The following is a 26,375-nucleotide window of genomic DNA, read 5'->3' as shown; positions in this document are numbered from 1 at the left end:
TATTGTTCTGTTTTAATAAGCAGCTTTGTGATTTCATTATTTACAGGAATAGACTGAGATTCTTGAGAATGTTTAATTACCTAGTTCTTTATTTTGGACCATAATTTAGTTGAGGTTTCAGGCAGTTCAAAAGAAATCTTTAATTGCAGTATATAAAAGAGTTTTACAATTTTAACCTTTTAATATACTACAACTTGTTATGTGAAATAATAAAACTGGCTTCTGGGGTTTATTAAATATGCATAACTTTTCCATGCAATATAAATAGTTAAATTTTATATTTGATCATTACTTCCTTTATAGCTTTGGTTTATTTTTATCTCCCGACATAGAAAAAAAAAAAAAAAAAAAAAAAAAAAAAACCTTCATTTTGCTTTTGAAAAATTTTGCGCTTTTCTGCCATTAGTAATAACTGAAACCTTCATTTTGCTTAAAAAACAAATTGTGAAAGAATAGGCTGAAGTCATTTTCTTCTTTATTTTTCAGTTAGCAGATGCCTTTGAAATTATCATCTTGTCTGTGATTGGAGATTTTATTGCATGTGACTGGCCATTATACAGATGGCAGAACGCCCTGCTGACATCAGTAAGTTTAAATAATTAGCATTTTTTTACACTTATCATTGCTTATTGTTTCATCCTCAGGTATAGTTTCAAGGTTACGTTGATAAAGAACCTCGCTTAACCGAATTTTATTAAGTGAATGGCGAAGAAAATGCTACCGATACATAATATGTCCCTTGGCAACGTTTTACTGTGAACGTGGAAGTGTAGAGTAATTATAATTATTATTATTATGGAAGTAGAAGACATGAAAACTGTAGCGGCCTTTTCCGAAATTTGAACACCTGACTTGGTGCTTATCCAGTTACACCATGAAAGCACGTGGAAAGGAGAGAGAAAATATGTTACAGATTTACTATTACTGATTATTGTGTCTAAGGGGCAGTGAATATACAGATCATCATATAATGGAATGCTCCTTAACGAAACAATACGTATTAAATTTTCTGCAGCTAATATCATTCGTTTCAAAAGACTCCTTATTAAGAAAAGACATCTTTTTCTTAAAATTTCTAAAATTATAAATCTTCTTTTAGCATTGGGAAAGATATTTGCATTCCGGCTTAAAATTACGAAGATAATAGTAGCATTTACTTCGAGTGCATCACGAGTGGTAGCGTGGAGAGTCTCGAGAGTACGTGGAGTTCCCAGAACGACCAAGCAGAGTCGGGAGCTGTATTCTGGTGCTTTGCAGGAAGCTGTCTCCACCGTTATTGCCTGACAGTGTGAAGGCTGTGTCGCTGAACATGTCAGCGTGTTTATAGTAGTTCTTCGACGACTAAATCAAAGGTAATACGTGCTCAGTAGGTATAACGAATATTGTACAAAGAGTATATATTAATATATTAACTATCACAATATAATATTGAACTGGGATTAACAAGCGGTCTGAAAAGTTTTCTTAAACCTCAGTTTTTTATTTTACATCACTACTTTTTTCGACATAAGAATACTTTTACTATCTAACTCAGAGAAACGTTTTTAAGTCAAATCGTGTAAAAACAAAAGTCAAAAGTGCGTATTATTTATTAGGTTCATAAATATTCACTGAATATTTCATTAACAGACAATAGAAAATATGTTTCTACATATAAATGTGTTATATATTTCAATCATATTTGTAGACATATTGATGTGTAAATGTGTACAAATGAAACTACAATATCAGCAAAACACTGGAAATAGCTCTGTAAAACCAATAGAATCGTGAGTACCGATATACCGTCTAAATGATTCATCAAAAAGAATAATCAAATATGAGAGCAAATATCTAAACGTTCGTATTATTACAATTATTATTATTTAAGATAAATTAATTATTTAGTAAAATTATGAATAAAGTTATTAAAAATGTTACAGGTATTTACAGAAATTACTAATACAAATCATGATTGAAAGAATTGTTCGTATTAGAGATGATATAACTGAAAATTAATACTAAAATTTTGCACTGAATAACTGCCTATTCATATTGTCTGAATGATTGGATGTTTGGTTTCAACTTTATATGTTACAGCTTTTTAGTTTATAAAATATTTCATTACAAAATATTTCATTACAAAATATTTTATAGACTAAAGAGTAACGCGAAATACAGTATTTTTCTCATTATATAAAAATTGTTAGTACCAGGGATATGACAGAAACATGACACCGAAAATTCTGGTATTTTACCACAAAAAAAAAAAAAAAAAAAACTACTCTGTAAGTTAATATTTAGTTTATAAAATACTTTATTAAAGTCTAAAATACTGTATTTTCCTCATTATATAAAACGCTATTAGTACCAGGGATGGGGTAGAAAAATGATATCGAAAATTCTGGTGTTTTACCACAAAAAACTGCCCTGTATGTTAATATGGTGCGAATAACTGAATTTTTTATATCAGTTTTAGAAGTTTTAAATATTTAGTTTTATAAACCATATAATATTTATCTCAGTATTTTTACAATTTCATTATTTTATACTTCAAAGAGTTTATCACACGATACTCTTGGACTTGTTTTAGAAAACGATTGGCAGATATCTTGTTTTTTCATTGATGCTTCAACTTGAACTTTTCAAATATTTTGGGACTCAAAAACAACGTCAAGAATTCAGTGCATTTAATTCGAATCGATTTTTCTAAATATTTGAAAACGGGTTCCTTTCCGTATGGTAGTCTTAAATCGAAACCAAACTGCTTGGTAACATGTTTCTGCCATTTGGTAATTTCTATACATTCTGATAATACCAACCGACTTGTTGATCATAATAAGAAATGTATTTTCTATATTTTTACATATAAATAGACGGGATTTTGACAAATCGATAACAATAACCAATTGATAAGATTAACCTCGATCACATTAAGAGGCGTCTCATGTACTGTAGGCGAGTGTAACTAGAATTGAAACCGAAAACTAAATGGAGATAAGTTGGGGAATAAGGTGAATTGGAGAAATGAGATGAAGCCACTGTCAACGCGACAGGAGGTACATTTTCTTGATTTAGGATTAATTCTTTCTCAAATTTCACTCATTGTATTCTTCTCAATCATACTATCTCTCAGTGTGTGTATCGAACGCGTGATATTCATCGTTGATAGTGTAGCCTTTCATCACAAAAACAGCCAAAATTAACACTTCATTTTTGTTCTAAGACAATGTTTCTGGGGTATAGTCCAGCGGACCACTTCTTGATGAAAGATATATAGCACATTTTTGATTGAGATCTCCAAACAGTCAGATATTGTTTACCAGTATAAATCCACGATCATACCAGCACAGCTTTGATGTTTTGCTAGGTTGTTGCCGTCTCTGGACCTCTATCTCATGGTTCATCCAAAATATTTTCGTGGCCATGCTGGAAGTCAGCGACCTGCCTTTTAATAGTTGCATATAATACGACTTCGTTTCCTAATATCTGCAGCATACCCTTGCGAAATTCTGTTACAGTGACCTTTCCGACAGAGGTATCAAATCATAACCTTGTAAGCCACTTTCTTCTCTAATGCTTCATTAATGCATTTGAAAAATGCAGGAAAAAAATATGCCATTTTCACGAATTTTCGCACAGTGTGTCACAAAACTCCAATCTAACATTATGCAAACTATTTATTACTTTGTACTGATTCTGCTAGGCTCAGTGGTTTACACTCCTCTTCCTTAAAACTATAGCAGTATGTTTTATTCCTTATTAGTGCGAGGGCGGTGGTTGAACCTCTGTGTATAGTTCTAAGGGGCGAAGGAACTCATAGTGTGGTTCACTCTCGTGGAATGAGGAAGCCCTTACCTTACTTACTTATTCCTTATTAATAAATCAATTTCAAATGTTTAAAATAAACATCTTTTTTTCACTAGATGGTGTTTGCAGGCATCATGATAGGCGCCCCTACATTAGGAATCGCTGCTGATATATACGGAAGGAAAAAGGTAAGTTATAAAACTAATCTGTTTCACAGAAAATAAAAGAATTTCTTATTGTGATTTTACTCTTCTTAGGTATTAATTTATGGCATTAGAAACATATTTAAATAATTCCAATAACGATGCAAATAGTGTATTCACTGGCATATTTCCACTCTTTTTTTACTAATTTTATCGTGCGAAAATGGAAAGGAGAAAATTATGAAAATTTTTCAATTCCAAAGGATGCGGTTGCAGTAAGAATATAACAAATGAAAAGTAGTGGTGAAAAAACTACTTTTAACTATTAATAATATTAACAGTATAGTAATATAATAGCAGTAATATTAACATTGCCACTATCTAATGAAATATCTTTATTTCTCCTTCCTGTATTTTGAATGTCGTCTGCATGGTCACTGTATTTCACTATCTGTATTTCAGCATACAATGATTTTCAGAATCATCACGATCATCAGAATATTCCATTTTCTTGAAGAATTTCACTATTATTGCTTCATCAGTCAGAGCCTATGCAACCAAAATCTCATGAACAAATCAATTATCAAATCAGTCTAAGATGAAAACAATCACTATAGAAAAAAATCCATTTTTAAAACTTAAGGAATCTCGCTTTCTGAACGCCCTGAGCAGGCGAAAATTACGGGAATACTTCAAACATTTTTTTTTTCAAAACCTACGAGGACAAAGTTTTGAATAAATACGATAATTAGTTTCACTTCTTTGGTTATTACTTTCAAAGTTCACTAGCTCTTAATATATAAAACTTTTCCGCGTGATATACACTAATATACTGGCATTTGATTTACTACAATTTATAATATATAAAACTCAAGAATTTAATCTTTTATAAAGTAAATTAAAAAAACCTCCTTGATAAGTGGCAGACTTTGCTTAATGAACAATGTTCGTTTTGTGGAGGGGGATGCGGGTGAGGTAGTGTGTAAACGATTATTTTCACCATAGTTATCCATACATTGCATTAAATATAGACACTGATTGGAAATAAAATCCCAACACTAAAGGAAGAGTTGTGCTAGGTGTACTTTAAATAGATAATAGTTTTCACACTTCACGCTAGACGAAAATATATCGCCACTATAAACGTGCAAATCACGTTTGCTTTTAAACCCTGTGACCAGCCAGGCTGTCACACCCTATAGCCCGATGTATATATATATATATATCAGGCTATATATATGGCCTAGGATACACTTTGTGACACCTTTGAAAAAGTACGTACACGTGAATCTTGAAATATGTTCAAGAAATTAAGGCAACTCTCAAACGGGTATAAAGAATTAAGGCAATATATTAAAAGTATCCAGACATAAAGAACAAGAGGTGTTTCGACATTAAAATCAAGAAAACACCTCTTTCTCAAAGTAGTTTTGGGAAATCTGAGGTTTCTTGGTGAAACCCTTTGTCGGTTAGAGTGATCAATATGCTATGTAAACTTCGTGGACTTTATTTGCATTCCTGACTGAACGCGGTGAGCAAGATTTGAGTCAAAAACACCTTCAAAGAGACGAAAATGCCAGCACCAGCAGCATACGAGAAGGTGGATTTACCTTTTGCGATCTTACAAACAGACTTGGCAGGGGATACATATGTATTGGCAGTGGTTACGGGAAGCTACTGACTCAAGAAGGCCGGGGTCCGGCCGCATATCTGCCATTATTCAAAGGTTACTTTGATAAGTATGTCCTAAGGGCACGGTTGTGACACATTAGCACGTCGTGTAAAATGTATTTTACAGTTCATCTTGGAAATGTTTGGAAAAATATTAACCTTACACTTTGAAATCCATGTCTTAAGAATATGATTGTAACTCACTTAGTACATCATACGGAACACACATAGCTGGTATTGGGAAACGCTGCGAAAAATACCAGCGCTGTAAGCTGAAACGCACTTACATGGATGTGCTATTATCCTAAGAGCACGGTTATAACACACACTACTTAAAACCTTCGTCTGGAACGAATTTTGTAGCATTTGATTGGAACGTTTCAAAAAGTAGCAATGTTGTACGTCCAAATGTACGCACATGCTACGAACACAGTTGTAATACACACCACATTAGCCCATACTTGTACCATTTGGAATGTATGTGTTGAGAACGTTTTGATGCGTACCGATTTTCTGCATTTAGATGTACTTTCTAAAGACACGATCGTTACACGCACAATTTTAGCCCGTCGTATAGAACGTAGTTTATAGCACATGCTGGGAACGCTTCGAAAAATACTAATGCTGTACAACGAAATGCTACATGTTTAAAAAATTGAATTTGAAATTTCACACATACAAATATATATCACATTCAAACTGTATTATATGTTCACATTCCCTTGATTCGTTACAAGCATGCCATTTATTTGTGAATTTTTACACTTTTTTCTCTACATTTACATGTAGTTATTCCTATCTAAAACATTTTACATTTCCTTAACAATAAATTTAAATATTTCAAATATTTCAAATTTATAATTAAAAATTTCAAATGAATTAAATATTTCAAATGAAATTCGGGTTAATCTTCCATTCTCTGTTTTCTTTTCCAGTCCCTCACTGCGTCTGTGAGTTTGTTGTTCCTGTTTGGAACCGTGAGTGCGGCCTCTCCCTCCTTCATATGGATGGCTGTCTTCAGATGTTGCATGGGATTTGCTCTTGGTGGCGTTGCACAAGGGTAAGTATCAGTTGATACTCACCTTGCTCATGAATATAAAGAAATAAAAAAAAAAAAAGAAAACTGCGGAGACCATAAAAAAATAGTACATAATGAAAGAGCCCATAACAAAAAATTCCACGATAAAGTAGCTTCTGACGAAATAAACCAAATATAACTATAAATACCGTATTTCTAGTTTTAATTCCGAAAACTGCGAATGTCGACATTTTATATCATTCAACAAAATACGCATGGAGCTTTAGTACCTAAAAATAAATAAAAAATATTTCATATACTTTATATACTTTTCTTAAACAAAAACAAGATCTTATCCGTTAAGCCACAAAAATCAGTGTTTATTGACATTTATGTTTTAAGATTGTTGCGATACTTAAATACTTTTTTTTTTTTTTTGCTCGAAACATGTAAATCTTCTGTAAATTATATTATAAGTATAATTTAGAATACAGAGCAAAGTATACCAAACTTTTGTACACCGCGGCAACCTGCATGGAGAAATTATTACTAAAGCAATCTATTTGACAATTGGTTGTGAAACATTTTAAATAAGCCAGCATATGAATAAATTATATTACGAAGCCAGCTATTTCAAAGCAGAAATACAAACTGTGATAGGTGTTACTTTATTCTTTTACATTCAATACACGCGGCAAAAGTAAAAATGGTGAACTGATCGAAGCAGTAAGCATTGAGGAATAACATCCCGGTGGGGAGGCGGTCAGAGAGTCTCCTACTCCTCTTACCCTGCCAACACCCTCTCGAGTAGATTTCGGTTCACTGTGTATTTTAAGTGCCCCCTTGCTGCGTAGACCATGGAGGTAAGAATAAACCTAATAAAATTACTTCCTACCTCCATGGCACAGACACTATAAGTTTACAAATATAAATGCCTTCTCCGGAATTTGAACCTGGTCCCACTGGTACTGCAGTTAGCGTCACTAGCCACTATACTCCCTGGGCGGTAGCTTCTATGATTGTACGTTTTCAGGGTGAAAGTAAGCTGTAACTGATTAGGCACTGACACTGAAATTTAATAAATGGAGTTCAGAGATGTGATAACTTACCTAAGTGTACTATAATATAATCCTTTATTCATCATAGTGTGACTTAAATGAACATTTAGGAATTTCTTGTTAAATTTCGCCTCTTTTAGTTTTTATTTATTTATTTATTTAATCATTTTTAATTATCTAATTAACTGCATCCATCTACACTGGTTATCATAAATAAAGGAAAAATCACGATTACTGAAAAAGTTACATGTAGATTTTTATGAAACGTACCCACAATATACAACACATAAAAAGGTATCAAATAACAAAAAATAAATTACCAGACAATTATGGTAGTATAGAAATTAGCACATGTATAAAACGAACAAATCGAAGGTGTCAGTTTTCTATAGGAAAAGTACTTTCAATATGGAATATGGTCGCCTCTAGAAGGAATACTGCACATACAGCGATGCGTGATGCTTTCAATTATGCGGTCTATCATCCAAAAGAAGCGAGAGCCATTGCTCTTGCAAAGCAGTTGCAAGCGCGGCAAGGGTCTGAGGGGGGCGGATTGACAGCAGTTATACGTCTCTCTAAAGCATCCCAAACGTGCTCGATAGGATTCAAGGCCGGGGATCGAGCTGGCCACTCCATGCGCATAATTGTTTCCTTGATCATTCACGATCAAGATAATAGATGATAGAAGAATAGATGATAATCATTCACGATGCAAGCCCTGTGTGGTCTTGCGTTATCGTTCTGTAACAGGAATTCATCACCTATTGCCCGGCACATGGGCGCACATAAGCATTAAGGATGTCATCTCTATAAACCGGAGCATTCACGATTTCCGTTGGAAAGACATGGAGGTCTGTGCGTCCACCCAAAGGGATGCCACCCCAAATACAGACACTGCCTCTTCCGTATGCATCTCTAACGGATGTTTGACGGATGATAACGGGTGCCAGGTTCTCTCCATATCAAATAACGCCTACTATCGCTTTCTAGACTAAACCTAGACTCATCCGTAAAGAGGACAGCCTCCACTGATCGGGCGTCCAGTAGACATGTTGTCGTGCCTGCTGCAAGCGGTCTCTCCTATGGCGGGACGTGAGCAGCACGCAAAGGGCTGGTCGCCTCGCATACAGACCCCCTTCCTGAAGCCTTCTACGCACAGTTGACGTTGACACCAACCTTCCGGTGGCTGCAGCAAGGGAAGATCTAAGAAGAGTCGGTATTTGATATAAAATGCTATGAGTTACGAGAGATAATTGGCGCTGGTTCCAAAATAAAACTAACTAAGGTAGGCCACACAAATATTTAATTATTTACATAATGTACAAGGTTACAAGTTATGTGCTCCATTAGCACGGACAAAGAGGAACGAACGAACGCACCATAGGTCCGCTGCGTACCTTCTTCAACAACCAACTCAACTAAATTTTGCTCCTCTCACAAGAGGGCGCTGATCCTAGAGGGCGCTATATTAAATCGAACATTCCGGCCCCCATTGAAACAAGTTTCAATAATGCCATAAAAGTTTTACAATCAAATTCAAATTTAGACATACATATGAAATACACAATGAAATGCAATTTAACGCAAATTATTTCAATTACAATTAAATTCAATATCATATAATATAAAAATTAAAATATTATACTTGCAATACAAATACATGCAAATTATACACATACAAATATTATACTTGCACTAAATGAATAATGTAATAATGTCCATTCATAATATAAAAAATTTATATCTGATAGTTGTCTGGTATAGGAAAATACTTAATTTTGTGATAGGCCTTTTAAAGAGACCTTTTGCCGTGCGTACACTAACTACTCTAACTCTTTTATCCAATCAGGGTATAATTTCTTCAACTTGGCCTAAAATCCAATGACAAATAGGCAAATTGTCTTCCTTCACGAGCACCATAGTTCCAGATTTAACGTTATCTTTTTTAAACTGCCATTTCGTTCTCTCGTGAAGTTGCGATAAATAATCCCGTTGCCACCTTTTCCAAATATTTTGAGTCATTTTGGTGACTCTTTTCCATCTATACAATCTGTTGTCAGACTTATTTATAATTTCTGGTTCTATAGGGGCTGTTATAGAACGGCCAATTAAAAAATGTCCAGGCGTTAACGCATTAAAATCCATTGCATCTGAAGAGAGAGGAGAAATTGGTCTGGAGTTTAATATTCCCTCTATTTGTGTTACTAAAGTTAAAAATTCTTCAATAGTTAATTTTGAATTCCCAACCGTTTTTTTAAAATGCGTTTTGAACGATTTAACGTCTGCCTCCCAAAGCCCACCAAAATGCGGTGCTCTAGGAGGTATAAATTTCCACTCAATCTCCTCTGACAACAAATAGTCGGATAACCCTTGTTCTGGTACTTTAGCTCATTTAAACAGCTTGTTTAATTCATTTCGTGCTCCACGAAAGTTTGTAGCGTTATCGCTAAATATGGTTGAGCTTTTCCCTCTCCTAGCGAAAAATCTCTTTAGGGTAGCAATTAATGCTTCCGAAGATAAGTCTGAGACAATTTCTAACTGAATTGCTTTTGTAGCAAGGCACACAAATACTGCAACATACATTTTTTGAAAAACTCCTTTTCTTTTATTTTTTGCCTTTATCAGAAACGGACCACAAAAATCTAGTCCACATTTGTTACAGGTTGATTCAACTGACACTCGTTCAGAAGGCAGATCACCCATTATCTGATCTATTGGTACAGGTCTGTGTTTGAAACACTGTACGCATTCATGTACTATTTTTCTAGCAAGATTCCTGCCGCTGATGGGCCAAAACTTTTGTCTAACAGTTCTCAATAGAGCTTCTGGTCCAAGATGCAAATATTTCAGATGATAATAGTACATGATCAAATAAGTCAACCTATGTCTAGCTGGCAAAATGATTGGATATTTACAATCATAACTTACCTGAGATTGCGCAAGTCTGCTACCGACGCGCAAGATTCCATCATTATCGATGAATCGATTTAAAGACTTAAGCTTGCTCCTACGAGGTACTTGGCTATCCCTCTTAAGTGACTCAATATCAGAATAAAACTCACCTTTCTGCACTTCCCGAATCAGTGTTAACTCGGACCCTTTCTGTTCCTCTAAGGATATAGGCCCTGAAACCCTTTCCTTACTCTTAATGATTCTGAAGAACCTAAAAATAAAACTACAAATTTTGATTAATTTTATATAATTATTTGTTCGATTTAAGAGAGACGTTAAACTAGAATTATTTTCTAATATTGCAAAATTAGAGTCTGATAAACATTTCAGTTCCTTGACATAGTCATTATCAGTGGTAGGCTCAATAGGTTGTTCTGGATAATGCATGTCCTCACGGAGAAGGTCTGGTCCATTCCACCAGATATCACACATAAGAATGTCACTGGCATACAGTCCACGCGATATGACATCAGCTGGGTTACATTCAGATGGCACATATTTCCATTGGCATGACCCCGTAAGCTCTTGTATTAAAGCGACTCTGTTACTCACGAAAGTTTTTAGCAAGTGTGGTGATTTTCTAATCCAAGTAAGAGAAATCGTAGAATCAGACCAAATAATCACTTTTTCTACTTTAACATTCAACGAAGATTTCACTTTATCCATCAATCTGGATAATAGAAGGCAACCTGACAGTTCCAATCTAGGAATTGATAAGGTTTTTATAGGTGCAACTCGTGACTTGCTACACAAAAGTCGAACGGGTGGCAATCCCGAAACTGGTAAAGCTTGAACACAGATTGCAGTTCCGTATGCCGAAGATGACGCATCTGCAAATCCATGGAGCACTATGTGATTTTCCTGGAATACAAATCTAGGAATCTTATACTACTATCTTACTTAGTTCAGAGAGCGTGGATACGAAATTAATCCTTGGCCATAGAATCTGACAATGTGTCATTCCAATCGAGTTTAGCAAGCCAGAGCCTTTGCATGAATATTTTGGCCTTTGTGACCACTGGCCCAATTAAACCATGTAAATCGAACATTTTCGAAATTAGTGACAGAACATCTCATTTACTACTTCTCATTAGGCGCCGGAGAAATATCCTTCCCCCCCCCAGCTGTCCTCTGCTCTATCGTCTGCGGATGTTTATTTGAAACCGAATCCGAATTCGATGACTCATCCTTATGAAGCAATGTATGATGTTTTGAATGGCAAATATTGCAAAAATGATTCGATAGACATTGCAAAGCGATGTGCCTATTTCCCAAACAGTTCAGACATAAGTTATTTCGTTTTACTAGCGTAAATCTTTCACCAAAATTCATATCAAGGAATTTACTACATTTAAAAAGGGAATGTGGCGAATTACATATAACGCAGTTTCTTTCCGAATTATTTGAATAAACAAAAAGGTTTTTTGGTTTTATTTTATTCGTTCGTTTTGATTTTATTGTGTTTTTTAAGATATTTTCCAAAGTTTGACTTCTTTTTTTCTAAGAATGTCATCAAGTTATCGAAATTAGGAACATCTGAAGCGTTTACCGATAATTCGAATTGTTTTTGAGTTTCCTTGTCTATTTTGTCTAAAATGACAGTAGTAATTAAAATATCAGAGAATTTGTTTCGTTCGAAACCCAAGTTATTTAAAGCTCTAATGTTTTTATTCACAGCATCTACTAGACGCCTTAATTCTTTCGATGATTCATGAATAATTTTTTCGAATTCTAAAATAGCTTTAATGTGAATATTAACAAGAATTCTCTTGTTTTCGAAGCGATTTTCTAAAGCCCTAAATAATGATTCAAAAGTATCTTCCTGAGTTTGCAACAATTTTGCTTCTCCCTTAAGAGCGGCATGCAGATAATGTAGCTTTTGTGCATCTGTTAGAGGTAACAATATTATTAAATTCAATTTTAAACATGCTCCATTCTTCATACTTTCCGCTAAATTGCGGAAGTGGAATTTCAGGTAACTTTATTTCACAACTACTCTTTGCGATATCAACCTTACTAATATTAGCAACATTATCAATTAACATTTGATTGAAACTCACCTCTAGATCGTCTATTCTTGCTTCTAGATCTAATAATTCCTCTTCTAATTCAGAAGTATCATCCCTTTCAGGCACAGCAATATAATATTCCGATCGTAGTGTATTCAGTGCAACAGACATCTTTTCCAAGGCCTTGAGCTTGGCATCTATTTTGATTTTAGTCCATGTGCTGGTACTATCGCTATGACAGTCTCTATTCTAGTTAGCTGGGCTTTTAGTGAGCCCTTTTTTCGATTTAAAGCAACTATAGTGGCCATTCTATACTAATACGAACTTAGTTAAAAAAAAAAACAACTCCGCGAGCGGACCATTACTTTTATTTGATATAAAATGCTATGAGTTACGAGAGATAATTGGCGCTGGTTCCAAAATAAAACTAACTAAGTTAGGCCACACAAATATTTAATTATTTACATAATGTACAAGGTTACAAGTTATGTGCTCCATTAGCACGGACAAAGAGGAACGAACGAACGCACCATAGGTCCGCTGCGTACCTTCTTCAACAACCAACTCAACTAAATTTTGCTCCTCTCACAAGAGGGCGCTGATCCTAGAGGGCGCTATGTTTAACCAAACAGTAGGAGTAACGATTCTATTCCTGCGTGAACATAATGTCAAATATCGGTCATCGGCGCTCGTCGTAGCAGTTGGCCGTACTTGGCTGAACCTCCTAGATGCCGAATCTGCGGTTGGAAATCGCCTCCAAAGTCTATGAACCACAGAAGGACTCACATTTAGCCATCTAGCCACTTCTGTTTGACTTTATCCTGTCTCCCAATGGCTCTCCATCGTAGCTCTGCAGGTAAAATGATGCCTGGAGGTCGTTGTTACGAATTGGTTATCTCAGATTTCTGATGTCACCATCACAGTGAAATATGTGGGCTTGCTCTCAAACATGAACTTTTATTCTCCTCGCAGATGACGTATTCCGAGTGCAGCGCCACTAATTTGCATATTGCAGTTTTATTCAGTTACTCTTACTTTGCATTCAAATTTTACACGGTTTTGCTTATTTTTGAGGGAGTTATCGCTATTTTTGGGATATTCCTTAATTTATGATAAGCAGTGTATGTTACTCGGAAGATCATTTAATGGAAACCGTGTAAAGTATTTATGCTAATTAATCAGTTATTTTATGTTGCAAATCTATACTGTCACTTCTCTTTTTTCGTTTTCCTGCCAGAATGCAAATTTAGCTTGCGTATATTTAAGCGATATTTTGAAATTTAGTCAGAGCGTGTTTGCCTGAAGGCCACTTTACTAGTTGTTTCCCTACGATAAGTATTCCTATCTACGGCATTGCTTTATTCTTGCAGAGAATGCTATTGCACCGTTGTAGGCTAAGAGCCAACTTACGCGTTTAAATACCTCTGCGTAGCCTTTAGCTAAGATTTAGTATTAATTTAAAATTCTACTTTTGAGTTCATGTCATATATGCTGGCTATTAGGAGATAGTATTTTATACATATTTATTTCCTAATATAAACGTGAAGTATAGAACAATCAAAAGACATTTATAAATACAAAAACGTAAGTGATACCCCATTCACAAAAAGGGTAATGTTAATTTTAATAGTTCGCTGTCTTTATCGCAACATCCTCCCCATCCTGGTCAACCTCCAGGGGAATGACCAGCTGCATAGGTCGGGTAATGGTATGTCCGTTGGGGCGCAGAACACAAGTACGGACTTTTTTGTCGTGGCCAAGGATTAGCTCCTCAACACGGGCCTTTTTCCAGGTGTGGCGAGGTCTAACATCTTCTTGTAGTAGGACAATGTCCCCTTTCCGTATTTTATTTGTTTCAGATGGATTCCGCACTTGATGAAATGTACGCAAGTCCATCAAATATTTCTTTTGCCATCTTTTCCAAAAGGAGTCCATCAAATGTTGACAATTCTTCCACATACGATTTAAATTTGCTTCAGGATTTGTGGGGCTGGAAGGAATAGTATTTAATTTCTTTCCTATGAGGAAGTGCGAGGGTGTTAAAGCTTCCTCAGAGTCATCTTTTATTCCGTATTCGTGGACAATCGGTCTACTGTTGAGAGTGGCTTCAATATCACATAATACAGTGATCAAACCAGCGTCATCCAAAAGAGCCTTACCTAATGTTTTCCGAAGGCATCGCTTAATTGAGCCTATCATTCTTTCCCACCATCCTCCACACCAAGCCGCTCGGAGGCGGTGAATTTCCATTTGATGTTGTGGTGGGCACAAAAATGTTGTGTCTTGGCAGAGGATATAGTATCCCACAATAATTTCAGCTCTGTCCGCAGCGCAGAACGTTGTGGCATTATCAGTGTACACTGTATGAGGAAGTGAACGTCTAGAGACAAAACGTTGTAATGCAAGTAGGAAGACGTCAGTACGCAGATCGGAACTTAATTCTAAGTGGATAGCTCGAGCTGTAGCACAAGTGAAGATGACAATGTAAGTTTTTGTAACGGAGTTATTATTTTTTACGTAGAGTGATCCAGCAAAATCAATTCCGGTAGTTTCGAAAGGAGATGACTTTTGAATTCGCTCAGCTGGTAATGGAGCTTCTATCTGTTCACTTCTCTTTTGTTTCAGTACTTTATATGGAAGGCAAGTCTTTATCACCTTTTTAATGGCTTGTCTTGCTCTTAATATCCAATATTCTGAACGGAGCTGAGAAAGTACAATCCGAACACCGAGATGATGCATTCATTCGTAAATGTGTTTGGCGTATCAGTAGGCTTGTAAAATGATGAGAACCTTCCAATTTTATGGGATGTTTTTCAGCATAAGATAAATCAGAAAATTGTAGTCGACCACCAAGAAGTATAATATTGTTCTTGAAGAAAGGGTTAGATTGTTTTATCCTTGATTTCTTAGGGAGTGATTTTCCTGTCAACAGAGCTTCATATTCTGAAGGAAAGGATTCTTTCTGAACGGTCTATATCCAATAAATACGAGCTTGATTCAGTTATGTAGCATGTAATTCACCCACTAACTTTTCTTGTTTCCTACAGTTGTGAATAAAGCGAAGAATCCAAGATGTTACACGTAAAAATCGAACGTAAGAACTGTAGTTTCCAGCCTTTATGATTGGTTGAGTAGATACGATGTGAAGGGTCTGAACGTTTTCTTTCTTTGCCTCGAAGTTATAACTGTAATCTTTAGAAATAATATCAGAATGAGGCCAATATTCTAGAGATTTGACTAACTATGGAGGGCCGTTCCACCAAATTTCCAGGTTTTTTAGTGTTGATGGTGAAACACCTCGAGAAAGTTTGTCAGCTGGATTGTCTTTGCCAGGGCAATGTCTCCATTGTGAAGGATTGGTATAGGAAATAATTTCTGTTACTCTGTTGCTAACAAAAGTTTTCCATTTGTTGGGGTCACTGCGTATCCAACCTAAGACAACTTGAGAATCACTCCACAATGTTGCATTTGACGAACAGATGTTTGTTTCAGCACAGAAATATTGCAGCAATCGTGCTCCCATCAGGGCCGCCAAGAGCTCCAAACGAGGTAAGGTAGCTTTCTTTATAGTAGCTAGTTTGTTGCGACTACACACTAAATTCACATTCGATTGGTCACCTTTAAAGGTAACAATGTAAAGAACTGAACCATAGGCAGGTTCAGATGCGTCGTCACAAAACACATGAATAGCAAAAAGAACATGTGATGAAATGCCTATGCATCGAGGAATTTGAAGGGAGCCAATGTCATCAAGTTCTTTCACAGCTGCATACCATAAAGTTGATAAATTAACAGGTAGTAATTCATCGCACTTGATTCCAAGAATCCATGTATCTTGGAATAAGATTTTCCCAAGAATAGTAAACGGTGAAAAAAGGCCTCAGGGATCATAAAAACTAGCAATACAGCTGAGTAACCATCTCTTTGTAAGTGGTTTGTCTGTAGAAACACAGAGGGAAGTCTTGAATGCCTGCTTCAAAGTATCAGAAGTTGTATTCCAGCCAATACCTAAGACAGTTGTTTCCATTTTGTGAGATTCTTCGTGTGTTTGTAGTACATCTTTGAGTTTAAAAGAGTTTGTAGCCCATTTTTTCATAGGCAATTTCATTAGAGCCCTTAAATTCTTGATCTCGTGAAATAGCATTATAATGCGTGATTTAGTTTCCATACTAGCTAGAAAGTCATCCATATAGAGATGTTTATTTATCATTGGTGCAGCAATTGGAAATTCTGCGATATGTTTTGCAGCCAATTCTCGTGTCGCAGCACAGAGTAAAAACGGACTGCAAGCAAGGCCAAATGGTAAACGAGTAAATCTTTAAACAGTTATTTCATCTGTAAAAGTAGTAGGTTGAGATGAATCAGATTTTAATTTGTACCCAAAAAATTTTGTGAAGTTCCTATCTTCTTTATGTAGTGACAACTTTAAAAAGGCTTGCTTACCATCACATGTAACAGCGAATTTATGCAATCGAAATCTTAGTAGACAACCAATAGATTCAGGAAGAAGATTCGGGCCAGCTTCCAAGGTATCGTTCAGTGAAATCATTCCTGGAGCATGCGAGGAAGCATCAAACACAATTCTCCACTTGGTTTCAGATTGCGTTTTCTTTCGTACAGCATGATGAGGAAGGTAATATACTGGCTTCTCATTGAATTCATATATGGAACAAACTTCAACATGCTTTTGTTCAATGTAATTTAGCCTGCATTTGTCTTTGTGTCTTTAACACATCACTAGATGCAAGTCGTTTTTGAAGAGAATGAAATCTGTTTTCTCGCTATAATTTTGTTTGTAGGCAAAGGTGTGACCAATGGTTTTCTAGGCAGAGACACAATTCTTCGATTGTCTTCAGTGTTGTAAGTTTTGTGAAATTCTGATAAAATTTCTTCATCTCGAGTAGTCATTTTTCGTTTCTGCGCATCTTGTATCCCTATGGAGTCTAATTCCCAGAAGCGACGTACCTGATCATTTAAACAATCAGTTTTAACTTGCACACAAACTTGATGGACAGAAGTCTTCTCAGCGATTATAGTATGTGTTCTTGTTCCACTAAGAACCCATCCAAACACTGACGGTACCATAACAAAAGATTCTGAAGGCTTGATTGGAGCTTCTATTTCAATTTGCCAATAATGATCACCACCAATAAGTATTTCTATGAGCAGTGAAGAGTCATCCGGTGGATCAGCAATTCTCAATCTTTTCTTCTGAGCAAAGTGAACTATTTCTGGTGGAGCAGTAGGATGTGTAGTATAGGAATTGGAGCTTTCAAATGCGGAGATCAAAAATGCTTGGTTGCTCCACAAACTTGACAGTGACAGTTGAACGCATCTGCGTTGTTCTTGTGAAGTAAAAGATTCAAATGCTTGAACTGAAAGTGAGGCAGAACTGACAACTTTAAGCTTCTGTTTTTCTATGAGGTTTGTGTGAACAAAACTTGCTTGGCTACCACCATCTAAAATGCAACGTGTTAATTGAGTAATGCCTGTGGGGCCAGTAACATACACACGAGCAGTTTGCAAATGTGTGAAAATTGTTTTAGGAAAGGTTATGTGATTTACAGCACTGTTAGTTATCCGCAGTTGATTGTTTTCAATAGGAGGACAAATAGAAACATGATGCCTTTTCTTGCATTTAGTGCATCGTGCAGTATTTTTTCTTGGGCAGTTTGAAACTCTGACCACGGTTAGTACACAGAAAGCAGCGATTTGAAGTTTTAAGTTTCTGAACACGAGTATCATAGTCTGTAACAGTTTCACAATATTGAGGCCAATGTCCTGTAGTATCACAAAATGAACAAAATGGTGAAATTTTCTTACGTTTGTTTACTGTTTTGGAATTGAAATTAAAATTTTCTACAGTGCACTTTACGGTGTGATCAGAAAAAGACGTACCTTTAACTCTTTGTGCTGCAACTACACCTTCCACTTCTTCTGCCAAGAACTGCATCAATCTAGTAATATTACTTTCGTTTAGTTTTTCACGATTGGCATAGATAATCCAGCGGCAACAAATATCATTGGGGAATGCACGAATAACTTTTGGCACTAGGATTCTACCGTATGCTTCAATATTTTCACCCAGAGCAGTTAAAGCTTGAATTCTTCTGTTACATTCTATGTAAAGATCATTTAGACGCGTAGAAGACGGGTCTTGAATAACATTTAAATGTTCTAAGTAATCTAAGTATGATTGGATAATTCGATCTTTATTTCCGTATCTTTCCTCCAACAATTTTTTTGTTGTTTCATAGGTGTCTCCTGTTACGCTAATTCCATCAACAAGGCATTTAGCTTCACCATCTAAATAACCTCTGAGGAAAACATGTTTATCAATAACAGAAAGATGTGGATTGGCATCTATAGAAGATTTAAACTGTTCCCAAAAACATTGCCACTGTTCAATTTCTCCTGTAAATGATTGTAGTTTAAGTGTTGGCAATTTAACTGTATATGATTGAGTCATAGACGCTGTAGTAGAAGGGTCGCCAAATCATTGGTATCCATATTCGAAGCAGTAACATTCTTTGCAGTTGGCGATAATTTATTTTGAATAATTTTTCGTGCTTTGAAAATTGCGGATTCTCCAGTATCTATGTAGTTTTTACACTGCAAATTATCACTTTCATATTCATCGTCAGAAAGGAAGTTGTGAATTTCATTATCTATTAGTTTCATATCATTTAAAGCAGTTGTTAAGCGATTACAAATATATTCAACTTTCTCAATTGAGAAATCATCGTTCAAAGTATCAGTTTCAGTAGAGAAGCAAGAAACATTACTTCGCACGGCTTTCCGCTTTCGTTTCAGGGTGCTACTTTGGTAGACGGTTGCACGGATATTTGGCGATTTACGTTGGCGCAATTGTTGGCGCGATTTCTACAAACATCACCCATCTTGAAAAACGCTGTTTTTACGCATAGTAAAGTATTCGAAACTTAAAAAAAAAAAAAATAAATATCGTTAGAAATAATGGATTAATTTTTTTGTTGAAAATATCGTTTTTTAAGATGGCAGGCAAGTGTAAATAAATACATTTACTATGAGTATAAAATACTAAAGTAAGGTTATTGTTACTTTCATATAGCAAAGAAGAGAATAAAAACACCGCTATAAAAACATTGTGCCAATGTTTAATTAGATTAAAATATTACTGAAATTGAATATCGAAATAAAAAACATCATCCAACATTTAAAAGAATTAGAATAATATTAAATTTAAATACTTTAAAATACGTTATATAGAATATAATATATATGTAATGTTTTCAGTTATTCCAACACATCGTGGGCGAATGGTGAGGCTATTCCATTACACGTTCTGGCAGATGGTTAACGAAGCTGGGGTGATTGAAACACGGAGTAAAATGACGACTCAGGACTTTTCACTTTTAACAGCAAGCATATCTTTATTTTAATTTATAGCAGATGACTTTTTCCAGATGAAGTTAATCAAATAACTTATTCAGTAATTAAACTATTAGATACGACTGACTTTAATACATCATAACGTTCTAACAAAGAAAGAGGAGCATAGCAGAAGCGTTAGCAGGACGAAGGCGAGAAGGCATCTGTCTAGGAGAACTTATGACTCAGCATTTATATGAATGGTTATGTAACAGAGTAGCTTCTAGAAAAATGTAGAAAACTTATGACGCAGCATTTATATGAGGAGGTTATGTAATAGGCGTGAATGTTCTAGCAGGTACTGGGTTAGGGGACGATCCTGAATTGCAGAAAATTAATTAAAGGTTGCTGGTTCGCAAAGAGCAAAGCCGGCTATTCCATTACACGTTCTGGCAGATGGTTAATGAAGCTGGGGTGATTGAAACACGGAGTAAAATGACGACTCAGGACTTTTCACTTTTAACAGCAAGCATATCTTTATTTTAATTTATAGCAGATGACTTTTTCCAGATGAAGTTAATCAAATAACTTATTCAGTAATTAAACTATTAGATACGACTGACTTTAATACATCATAACGTTCTAACAAAGAAAGAGGAGCATAGCAGAAGCGTTAGCAGGACGAAGGCGAGAAGGCATCTGTCTAGGAGAACTTATGACTCAGCATTTATATGAATGGTTATGTAACAGAGTAGCTTCTAGAAAAATGTAGAAAACTTATGACGCAGCATTTATATGAGGAGGTTATGTAATAGGCGTGAATGTTCTAGCAGGTACTGGGTTAGGGGACGATCCTGAATTGCAGAAAATTAAAGGTTGCTGGTTCGCAAAGAGCAAAGCCATCGTATTTTTTTTTATATTTTACATATATATATATATATATATATATATATATATATTATATAGAATAAATACATTTACTACGAGTATAAAATACTAAAGAAAGGTTAAATTATTACTTTCACATAGCATAGAAATAGAATAAAAATACCACTATAAAAACATTGCGCCAACGTTTAATTGGATTAAAATATTACGTAAATTGAATATCGAATTAAAAACCATCATACCAACGTTTAAAAGAATTAAAATATTACTTAAATTAAATACTTTAAAATAAGTAAATAAGAACGCTTCGTACACTAGAGCTAAAGTGACAGCAATTAGTTTATTGTTGGTAAAAAAGGAGGAATGTCTAATAATTTTCTTACCGTTACATCGGTTATTTCTTCCAACATGACCACAATATCATATACGGCCGTCTCAGAATCGGCTCTTCTAACGGTCTTCATCTGTGATCTACACTTTCGCACTTCATTGAAGAAACAATTAGCGACGTTTCCTTCAAAAATTTAAAATAAATTTCCTCTGACCCTTGTAAGAATTTATAAATAAATCTTTTGATTAGGAAAGCCAGGCTGGCGAAAATAAGGTCTCAAAGGACAATTTTTTGATTCCGAAACCAAAAATTCTTGGTACTTATCAAAAACAACATTCATCTTTGAAGGAGACATTTTTGAAGGAATTCGAAGATATGAATTAAATTTTAAAATGGCGCGGTAATGCACAAATTTTCAGCAACATATCAGGGAGCTGATTACAGCTCATTAATGCACAAATATTCTAAAACCAATCAGAGAGCTGATTACATCACGCCTAGAATTAAAATTATTTAAATAATCATACATAATAAAATCATTTTAAAAAAGAAATGCAAAATTAAATTGTATTTTAATATTTAACAGCCATAATAAATGTTTAAAACATTAGATTAAATTTATAGATATTAAAACCAATTACTTTTAAAGTAAGGTGACGTCACTGATTACATCATCCACAGCATAAAATTTCATAAAATATGATAAAGAATAAAATTTTTATTTCAAATAAAAATGCAAAATTAAATTGATTTTTAATATTTAGAAGCCATAAATAATATTTAAAACACGGAATTTATGCATAATAACACGCATTATTTTTTAAATAAAATGTCAACAAAGTATCGGTTACCATAAATAACTTATCCAGCAATGGGTTTACCATAAGTCGTATTACTCGCCAAAAGAAAAATTGCCAAAAACTCGCCAAAATCCGTGCAACCGTCTACCAAAGTAGCAGCCGTTTCAGCTGCGTCATTTTGTCTACAGCTTCACCGGTCGGCGCCATTGCCCGAGTAGTAGAAAAGAACAAAAGAGAACTAAGTTTTAATGTCGGAAGTAAAATAATTCAGCAAGAATAATCCAACAGTAGGAAGTATAAGTTCAAGGTCCTGTTTCGTAAATAGTTTTTCGGCACCAGATATTAGGAGATAGTATTTTATGCATATTTATTTCCTAACATAAACATGAAGTATAGAACAAGCAAAAGACATTTATAAATACAAAAACGTAAGTGATGCCATTCACAAAAAGGGTAATGTTATTTTTAATAGTTCGCTGGCTTTATCGCAACACTGGCTGATATGCTGGCTGATAGTCATGCCATATATGCTGGCAAGCAGTGGGAGTGATTTCTGTTCCGCTTATTTGAGTTCTTAACAAAATGGTCTTTTACACCTTTAGTTTCTGTTTCCTTATCTAGACATAGTGATCAGTTGCTTATGTCTACATAGCAATCTTGACGTAATGTATGTTACCAAAATAAATGAGACTCTACAACTAACTGGATTGTCATGATTTGCAAGCGTCAGGTTCAATTCTATATTTTTATCCTTAATAGTAAATAGGATCTGTATAATTCTGCCAACACACCAGTGAATCTTATGTACAATTTTATATAGCGAATAATAAAAGTGTGGCGCGCATAAATAATGAACTACATTAAATGAATTGCATTGTATATGCCATTAACTTTTAGAATTTATCATGGGTGCCCCATACTTTTATTATTTGCAATATAAAATTGTAGATGAATTTTGTCAATAGAATTATTTAATCTTTTATTCCCATTAAAATATACCATGAATTATTTTACTTTAGCATATTAATTATTAGATTCACTTTTAATGAAAGCTTATTGAATAAAAACTTTTTTTTTAAATTTAATTTAATTTTTGTATTTATATAGCATTACCGATAAATAATTTAAGGAATGCGAATGTGTAAAATGCACAGTTGTTTAAACATCTATTCTTCTGCAGTCTAACTCATTAGATTGCTTCAAAATTGTACGGCAGTAGAAGTCACAAATGTGCTCTGATTTTATTGCTTATTCATAGAATGAAACATAAGCTGTCTACTGTTTCAAATTTAAAGCAAAGGGAACTTCATAATGCTACAGTGGCTTCGGGTGGCATTGTGTTTGCCACTTGGGCACGGATCTGATTTTGCCGCCTCTCTTGATGCACAAGCAAATAACTTAAAGCATCAAAATGGCATATAAAAGTATAAACTAAAACTATGTTTATTTTTTTAAAAAAACATCTGTAATTCCAAGGTTTTAAAAGTACATTACCTTTACTTTTTTTTTTTTTTTTTTTTTTGTTGTTGTTGTTCACAAAACCATCGACGACAATTTACGTATCTACGTGATTTAAAGATTTTTTAAATGCAAAATAAACATTTGTAACTCTTAAATATTTCTTAAGAAATTTTTATTAGAAAACTGTTCTTTTATCTGGCTGAAATTACTGCAAGTGTAAGATTTCTTCTGGGAGTCGTATTTTAGAATACGACTGCAAAAATTAAAAAAGACTGTTCTTCCACATTCTTAATTTGTTTTTCCTAGCAATAACGGAAATAAAACTCTGAAATACTTCTCTGTTGACAAGGAATTTTTTACTAAAGTCCCCGCGATCATATTTCAGTTGAAATGCTTAATTTTTAATCAAAACTTTTGACGGAACAAAAAAGATAAATGAAGTTGAAATCTTGAGGTGATTTCTTTGAATACTTAATCTACAGCAAAAATTTCTCAGTTTATCTCCGTATGGCAATTCAGAATCTCATTACTTTACCTGCCTCGACGATCCTCGCTACCCTAAAGAAATGTGCCGCCCGAGAAGGCCGTCCCTTCCATCCCCCTCTAGTTACGTATTTTTACAAATTATTAATACAACCTGATGTTTAATAGCAAGTTTCCACTTGCTATTAAACATCAGGAAAGCAAGAAAAGTATTTGTTTAACTCTTTCTTTTTGACCAGACTCAATCGTAATTGAAATACATATTATATATTAATAATTGTTATGCTTTCAAATTTATAGGCTGACCTTATGCTGTGAATATTTCCCAACGAATATCCGTGGAAAAGCTGGATTCTACTTGTGTGTAGGTAAATTTCATACTTTCGTGAAATATTATTTAACTTCTTATCTGGGTTATTGGAGGTGTTAATTGAAAAAGAAACAGCGTATTAGTCATAAATTTGTAGGACTATTTTTAAAGTTTTAAATGTAGAACCATCTTCTTCAGTTGAAAGAAGCACATAAATCCTCTGTTGCCAACACCGTTGACCAAAAATCCCATTTTCCATTTAAAAAAAAAAAAAAATAAAGGCTTCCGTTGGCGAATTAGATTTTTTTAAAGACGTTTCATATTTATAGAAACTTTTCCCTTAATAATGATACGGCAACGTAAATTAATGCAACTTGAGACGAATAATGAGAAAACTGGAGTATAAACTTTTCTAAGGTTAAAGATTTAGCTAACATTAGAAATTTTAATATAAGTATTTCACAAACATGTCATTAACTTTCAAGCAGAATGTTTTAAATCCTGTCTTTATGTTACAGTTCTAAAACGGAAAATAGCACGTGAAATACTTGTGTTTGTAATACTTTCATGTAACGTCCCATTAACATTCAAGCATAACGTTCTTGGTTCGTTTTACGTAAACGTTTTTGGACCATTCTAAATCATGTCTGCATACTGCAGTTCCATAACGCACAGTAACACAGCAGAAAGTGGTACTAATAGCACTTTTTATAACACTTACTGAAAGAATGCTCAGCTCAGTGTGTCTTCTTTCGACTATGAACTCTAATTTCGAGCTTACTATGTTGACCTTTTTCGCTTGCTAACCGTACGCTTGCGGTTCTTGTGATTTTGATTTGATTTCTAAGATTATGGAACTATTTCGTATCATTCGTTTCCAAGCCCTTCTGGAATTCGTTAGGCAATAGAGCAATCCATTCGAAATATCAATAGAACAAACATTGTTGTGAATAGGTTAAGACTTCTACATTACTGGCAACGCAGGTGATAACATGAAAGACCAACAAAAATTTTACACGTGAATTATAAATAAATTAGTAAGTACCCGAATCTCTAATGAATCGAATAAGCGAACATCGTTACGGTATGAAATGTATAGGAATGAAAATGGGAGAATTAAAAAGTATAAAAGAAATTCAACTTTAAAGTTGCATATACAGTTTGAGACTTGGTGTTAAAATTAAACGAAATTAAGGAATTAAATAATACAGGTATTAAATAAATATTAAAAGAAGAAGGATCCATTAAAATATAACTCAAACTTTTTCGCAAAAGTGAGCAATAATATTAATAAAACTAATCAACTCATTAAATGAATCAAAAACTTCACTGTACACAACGTTGCAGGTGAAAATATTGTTAATATCACTGTACATGTAATACATATGTAAACATACATATAATGCATACGTATACACTTTAAACTAAATGCAAACTTCAGAGCAGAAAATTCGCCTCTGCTTTAACTAAAACATAATGAATTGTGCCGCAATCGGTGCTACACAATGAACACTCACTTTTCCCGCCGAGAAGGAGATTCGTCCATGCGTGAGGAAAAAAAATTCCTGTGACCTTGATTACCTGACTGCATCCACAGCACACACATTCCCCTTTTTCAATGCAAGATAATTGCTACTATTAAAGTTTCATCATTCTTGGATTACGCATTCAAGACATACTCAGCATTTGTGAAAAATCAAGGCTGCACAATTAATGTGCATATTTTTGAAACGGTTTAATTTATAAATCAAAAATACACCTGGTGCTGGTCAAGCAGCACCAGAACGTTTAAAGCACGTTCAAAAGCGTCTTTTTCGCTCCATGATGTTATTACTTTCATTTAAAATATTCAAAGTTAAAAAAGAAACGAACTTTCTAAAACTAAAAAACACTCTTTCAGAACGCTTTTAGCATGTGCTGTTAAGTATATACTGATCATTCTCAACCTTTCTTCGCTTCATGCACCCCTTTCATCATTGTTAGAAGATCCTCCCCCTTCTTTTCCCATACTAAAAAAATACATATGCATATATTTCCATTTAGATTATTTTTAGCATGTTTTTATAAATTAAACAACAAAAAGGTACAGAAAATTTGAGTAAAAGTAGTTTC

The 26,375-nt window shown here is 34.5% G+C and overlaps 1 protein-coding gene across 2 annotated transcripts in view; it reads left to right on the top strand.

Annotated features, from left to right (window-relative positions):
- Positions 1 to 26,375, top strand: part of LOC118202906 (synaptic vesicle 2-related protein-like) — a 119,969-nt gene that overhangs the window by 24,043 nt on the left and 69,551 nt on the right. For both annotated transcript variants that reach the window (XM_085819775.1, XM_085819771.1), the window contains exons 3-6: positions 487 to 585; positions 3,906 to 3,977; positions 6,539 to 6,663; positions 24,254 to 24,317. In XM_085819775.1, the coding sequence (XP_085675901.1) occupies positions 487 to 585; positions 3,906 to 3,977; positions 6,539 to 6,663; positions 24,254 to 24,317 (360 nt within the window). The remainder of the gene's footprint in view (positions 1 to 486; positions 586 to 3,905; positions 3,978 to 6,538; positions 6,664 to 24,253; positions 24,318 to 26,375) is intronic.

The sequence above is a fragment of the Stegodyphus dumicola genome, chromosome 1, assembly GCF_044657685.1.
Source record: "Stegodyphus dumicola isolate Sdum_Otavi_A_Nest chromosome 1, ASM4465768v1".
Taxonomy (NCBI): Eukaryota; Metazoa; Arthropoda; class Arachnida; order Araneae; family Eresidae; genus Stegodyphus; species Stegodyphus dumicola.
The sequence above is the reverse complement of the archived record's forward strand: the minus strand, read 5'-3'. Positions and strand labels throughout refer to the sequence as shown.